General features: G+C 44.8%; 1 protein-coding gene across 15 annotated transcripts in view; it reads right to left on the minus strand.

Moving 5' to 3' along the window:
• LOC106576577 (putative E3 ubiquitin-protein ligase HERC1) overlaps positions 1 to 6,857 on the minus strand; it is a 198,479-nt gene that overhangs the window by 110,745 nt on the left and 80,877 nt on the right. For all 15 annotated transcript variants that reach the window (XM_082958015.1, XM_082958014.1, XM_082958024.1 and 12 more), the window contains 7 exons: positions 6,074 to 6,313; positions 5,059 to 5,179; positions 4,534 to 4,771; positions 4,067 to 4,251; positions 1,548 to 1,703; positions 1,030 to 1,136; positions 804 to 914 (listed from right to left, as the gene is read on the minus strand). In XM_082958015.1, coding sequence (XP_082814141.1) covers positions 804 to 914; positions 1,030 to 1,136; positions 1,548 to 1,703; positions 4,067 to 4,251; positions 4,534 to 4,771; positions 5,059 to 5,179; positions 6,074 to 6,313 — 1,158 coding nt within the window. The remainder of the gene's footprint in view (positions 1 to 803; positions 915 to 1,029; positions 1,137 to 1,547; positions 1,704 to 4,066; positions 4,252 to 4,533; positions 4,772 to 5,058; positions 5,180 to 6,073; positions 6,314 to 6,857) is intronic.

Here is a 6,857-nt window from a genome sequence, read left to right on the forward strand (position 1 = left end):
GCGATACAGAGTGCATTATGAGGCGATACAGAGTGCATTATGAGGCGATACAGAGTGCATTATGAGGCGATACAGAGTGCATTATGAGGCGATACAGAGTGCATTATGAGGCGATACAGAGTGCATTATGAGGCGATATAGAGTGCATTATGAGGCGATAAAGAGTGCATTATGAGGCGATATAGAGTGCATTATGAGGCGATATAGAGTGCATTATGAGGCGATATAGAGTGCAACATGAGGCGATATAGAGTGCATTATGAGGCGATATAGAGTGCAACATGAGGCGATATAGAGTGCATTATGAGGCGATATAGAGTGCAACATGAGGCGATATAGAGTGCATTATGAGGCGATATAGAGTGCAACATGAGGCGATACAGAGTGCATTATGAGGCGATACAGAGTGCATTATGAGGCGATATAGAGTGCATTATGAGGCGATACAGAGTGCATTATGAGGCGATACAGAGTGCATTATGAGGCGATACAGAGTGCATTATGAGGCGATATAGAGTGCATTATGAGGCGATATAGAGTGCATTATGAGGCGATAAAGAGTGCATTATGAGGCGATATAGAGTGCATTATGAGGCGATATAGAGTGCATTATGAGGCGATAAAGAGTGCATTATGAGGCGATATAGAGTGCATTATGAGGCGATATAGAGTGCATTATGAGGCGATATAGAGTGCAACATGAGGCGATATAGAGTGCATTATGAGGCGATATAGAGTGCAACATGAGGCGATATAGAGTGCAACATGAGGCGATATAGAGTGCATTATGAGTTGTCCTGCACCTGTCGTTTAAGCTCCTGCTCTTTCTCTTTCATCTGGATGGTGTGCTTGGCCTGGGCGATGGGAGCTTCCCACATACAGTCAGCCAGCAGCGAGAAGAGACGCTCCACCACCTAGAGGAGGACCACACCTTTTACCAGCTACATCATCAAATTCTCTTATTGGGACCTCACTAGTGACTGAGTGGGTGAATTTTGAGAGACTTCACACTGCATACAGCTCCAGTACCTGTGTAATCTGGTCGTTCTCTACACTGGCCTCACAGGCAGGCAGCACAGCCTCCAGAACATGAAGGGCCAGGAGACGAGTTCTCAGGTTGCCCACCAGAGGGACTCCTACAGACAAACAACAATAACACTTGTCATTGAAAAGCAAAAAGGAAAGATCTATGCAAATAGGTGCTAAGCGACATTAACAAATCCAAAAGCCAGGCAATCGTGTGAGTTTGAAAGTTAAAAAGCGTTTAATGAATGGGCTAAGACATTATTAAAATAAACCATCTGTTTGACCTGATCTTTGACAAATAACATATTGAAAGGAAGACACTGATGAAAATGGAGGCCTTGTGCAATGTAAGTCCTTACTTCTGACCTGACGTTGGTCAGGATTTATATTAAATGGTTGGAGGTGCTGGTTCATATCTAGCCTATTTTAAGTCTATGTAAAGAAACATCTAAACTTACAAGTACAGACTAGTGAGTTTCATAATGCATTTTAATGTACAAATACAGTTTATTGGACAGTACCTGAGCAGCATTTCTGTGCAGCGATGTTGAGCAGCACCTCTGTCCACTTTGGAGAAGACATCTTGGATTGGATGGCCTTGGAGGAGACGACTCGTCTCAGGAACACCAGGAAGTCTCCCAGGTGAAGCTCTGCTGTGTGCTGCTTACGTACCAATGCTATGGAACACATCAACAACAACAACATATTACAGAGTGAAGTTCTATAGGGTGCTGTTTCCACTCCAACACTATGGAACACAACAACAACATATTACAGAGTGAAGTTCTACAGGGTGCTGTTTCCACTCCAACACTATGGAACACAACAACAACATATTACAGAGTGAAGTTCTACAGGGTGCTGTTTCCACTCCAACACTATGGAACACAACAACAACAACATATTACAGAGTGAAGTTCTATAGGGTGCTGTTTCCACTCCAACACCATGGAACACAACAACAACATATTACAGAGTGAAGTTCTACAGGGTGCTGTTTCCACTCCAACACTATGGAACACAACAACAACAACAACAACATATTACAGAGTGAAGTTCTATAGGGTGCTGTTTCCACTCCAACACTATGGAACACAACAACAACATATTACAGAGTGAAGTTCTACAGGGTGCTGTTTCCACTCCAACACCATGGAACACAACAACAACATATTACAGAGTGAAGTTCTACAGGGTGCTGTTTCCACTCCAACACTATGGAACACAACAACAACAACATATTACAGAGTGAAGTTCTATAGGGTGTTGTTTCCACTCCAACTCTGGAACACAACAACAACAACATATTACAGAATGAAGTTCTATAGGGTGCTGTTTCCACTCCAACTCTATGGAACACAACAGCAACAAGAACAACATATTACAGAGTGAAGTTCTTCAGGGTGCTGTTTCCACTCCAACACTATGGAACACAACAACAACAACAACATATTACAGAGTGAAGTTCTATAGGGTGCTGTTTCCACTCCAACTATATGGAACACAACAGCAACAACAACAACATATTACAGAGTGAAGTTCTTCAGGGTGCTGTTTCCACTCCAACACTATGGAACACAGCAACAACAACAACATATTACAGAGTGAAGTTCTATAGGGTGCTGTTTCCACTCCAACTATATGGAACACAACAGCAACAACAACAACATATTACAGAGTGAAGTTCTTCAGGGTGCTGTTTCCACTCCAACACTATGGAACACAACAACAACAACATATTACAGAGTGAAGTTCTATAGGGTGCTGTTTCCACTCCAACACTATGGAACACAACAACAACATATTACAGAGTGAAGTTCTATAGGGTGCTGTTTCCACTCCAACACTATGGAACACAACAACAACATATTACAGAGTGAAGTTCTACAGGGTGCTGTTTCTACTCCAACACTATGGAACACAACAACAACAACATATTACAGAGTGAAGTTCTATAGGGTGCTGTTTCTACTCCAACACTATGGAACACAACAACAACAACATATTACAGAGTGAAGTTCTATAGGGTGCTGTTTCTACTCCAACACTATGGAACACAACAACAACAACATATTACAGAGTGAAGTTCTACAGGGTGCTGTTTCAAAACAATGACGTCATGTCTGAATCCTGCCATCTTTATGCATCTTCACCACTACCATCTGTATTGACAATACTTCCTGCCATCTTTATGCCACTTCACCACTACCATCTCTATTGACAATACTTCTTGCCATCTTTATGCCACTTCACCACTACCATCTGTATTGACAATACTTCTTGTCATCTTTATGCATCTTCACCACTATTATCTGTATTGACAATACTTCCTGCCATCTTTATGCAACTTCACCACTACCATCTGTATTGACAATACTTCTTGTCATCTTTATGCATCTTCACCACTATTGTCTGTATTGACAATACTTCTTGTCATCTTTATGCATCTTCACCACTATTATCTGTATTGACAATACTTCCTGCCATCTTTATGCAACTTCACCACTACCATCTGTATTGACAATACTTCTTGTCATCTTTATGCATCTTCACCACTATTATCTGTATTGACAATACTTCCTGCATTCTTTATGCAACTTCACCACTACCATCTGTATTGACAATACTTCTTGTCATCTTTATGCATCTTCACCACTATTATCTGTATTGACAATACTTCTTGTCATCTTTATGCATCTTCACCACTACCATCTGTATTGACAATACTTCTTGTCATCTTTATGCAACTTCACCACTACCATCTGTATTGACAATACTTCTTGTCATCTTTATGCCACTTCACCACTATTATCTGTATTGACAATACTTAAGAAGTTCCCCAAAAATCTATTTTAAAAAAACGATCAAGCCAATCAAGCGATTCTAGTCAGTCAAATCACTAGTAACCTTTCCATCACTATTACACCCATCCTGGCAGACAATCCTCCTCCTAATATATATAAATCATCATTCAAATAACACTATTATTTGATCCAAATCGACTTCCAGTCATGCTGCATGACACCCAGTCCTCTCCTACCTCTAAAGTCTGTCTTCTCTGGGTCAGCTCCATCCTCAGACTTCCTGTCCTGGTTCTCCTGGTTCTTCCCTGGGGAGGCAGTGAGCAGGCTGACTCCTGCCTGGGAGAGAAGGTTCTTCAGCTGGCTACACAGCAAGTCCAACAGGGACTGAACCACCTTGGGTCCTAGCTTGTCTGCATACGTCCTGGAGACACAGAGAGAAGTCAAGTCACACAGCACAGAAAGCTTGTAGATACACAAACATGTAACAACAATCTTTCTGGGTAGGGTTTCATGATTGTGCCTAATACTGGACTAAGAATCATGCTCGAAGGACAATCTCTATTGAAAGTCCTTTTTAGTCCACCAATAGGCTTGATCCGGACCCGGGAAACCAGCCCTAAAGATAAACCAGATACGACACATCTGACGACACAAATATGTAACATATATTAACAGTGTGTTAGTGCAGAGAGCCCTGTCTTACCCAGTGCTGATGGCCAGTATCTGCAGTAGTCGTGTGGAGGCTACCTTCAGGGCAGTGCTGAGCTGGGACACCCCTGGTTTCTGTAGCAGCTGGAGTGGTTGTCCCAGCAGGGTTTCTGTACCACACAGCTGTGACAGCACATTGAGGAGGCCACTGGATATGGCCAGGGACACGTCCACAGACTGGTAACGCACGCTCAGGGCAAACACTGTCACCAGCAGGAGGCGCTGCTGGGCCTCTGGAAAGAGGGAAAGGGAAAAGGGGGAAACCTAGTCAGTTGTCCAACTGAATGTAATCAACAGAAATGTGTCTTCCCACATTGGGAGGGGGAGAGAGAGGGAGACGGTGAGAGGCAGACGAGGAAGGGGAGTTACTTTATATCGGTGGTCTCCAACTACGTCCTGAAAAACTACTGGTTGCGCAGACTTGCTGTGTTACTGCAGGGCTGGACCAAAAGCCTGCACACACAGTTGTTCTCCAGGACCTGTATAGAAGAACCCTGCTTTGTAATAACGTGATGTTCACCTATGTGATGTTTGTTGGCCTGCAGGGCTCTCTCCAGAGTGACAGACAGCTGTTGGTATATCTTATGTACGGCTGTCTGGATGTCCATCTGCAGACTCCGCTTGGCTGCTTTAACACCGTCCTGAACCAACACAACATCATTATGAGACAGACACATCCTGTCCTGAACCAACACAACATCATTATGAGACAGACACATCCTGTCCTGAACCAACACAACATCATTATGAGACAGACAGACAGACACATCCTGTCCTGAACCAACACAACATCATTATGAGACAGACAGACACATCCTGTCCTGAACCAACACAACATCATTATGAGACAGACAGACACATCCTGTCCTGAACCAACACAACATCATTATGAGACAGACAGACAGACAGACAGACAGACAGACAGACAGACAGACCCTGTCCTGAACCAACACAACATCATTATGAGACAGACAGACAGACAGACAGACAGACAGACAGACAGACAGAGACAGACAGACAGACAGACAGACAGACAGACAGACAGACAGACAGACAGACACATCCTGTCCTGAACCAACACAACATCATTATGAGACAGACACATCCTGTCCTGAACCAACACAACATCATTATGAGACAGACAGACAGACAGACAGACAGACAGACAGACAGACAGACAGACAGACAGACAGACAGACAGACAGACAGACAGACAGACAGACAGACAGACAGACAGACAGACAGACAGACAGACAGACAGACAGACAGACAGACAGACAGACCCTGTCCTGAACCAACACAACATCATTATGAGATTAGCTGGACATTCTCTCCCTAGTCCCCCCCGTACCTGGTAGTGATGTAGCTGGACATTCTCTCCCTAGTCCCCCCCGTACCTGGTAGTGATGTAGCTGGACATTCTCTCCCTAGTCCCCCCTGTACCTGGTAGTGATGTAGCTGGACATTCTCTCCCTAGTCCCCCCCGTACCTGGTAGTGATGTAGCTGGACACTCTCTCCCTAGTCCCCCCCGTACCTGGTAGTGATGTAGCTGGACATTCTCTCCCTTCAGTCCCCCGGTGCCCACAGTCCCTAGACCGAAACATCCAGCCAGGAACTGTAACCTGACGGAGGTCAGGAGAGAGGAGGACTGGAAGGCAGCGCTGGGGCTGGGTCGACCTCCTGGTCCGCTCCCCCCACCTCCTGCAGCCTGGCTACTCTTCTCCTCCATCCCAGAGATCAGCACCACGATCTGGTGTAGAGCCTCCAGACGTAGCTGTAGGAAACAATGGCACACATCAGTCCTAGAATGAATCAGGTTACAGACATATAGTCAATACTACCTGCACATTGACTCTGTACCGGTACCTCCTGTATATAGCCTCCACATTGACTCTGTACCGTAACACCCTGTATATAGTCTCCACAGTGACTCTGTACCGGTACCCCCCTGTATATAGCCTCCACATTGACTCTGTACCGGTACCTCCTGTATATAGCCTCCACATTGACTCTGTACCGTAACACCCTGTATATAGCCTCCACATTGACTCTGTACCGGTACCCCCCTGTATATATCCTCCAAATTGACTCTGTACCGGTACCCCCTGTATATAGCCTCCACATTGACTCTGTACCGGTACCCCCCTGTATATATCCTCCACATTGACTCTGTACCGGTACCCCCTGTATATAGCCTCCACATTGACTCTGTACCGGTACCCCCCTGTATATAGCCTCCACATTGACTCTGTACCGGTACCCCCTGTATCTATCCTCCACATTGACTCTGTACCGGTACCCCCCTGTATATATCCTCC

Source organism: Salmo salar, chromosome 11, assembly GCF_965601325.2.
Source record: "Salmo salar chromosome 11, fSalSal1, whole genome shotgun sequence".
Taxonomy (NCBI): Eukaryota; Metazoa; Chordata; class Actinopteri; order Salmoniformes; family Salmonidae; genus Salmo; species Salmo salar.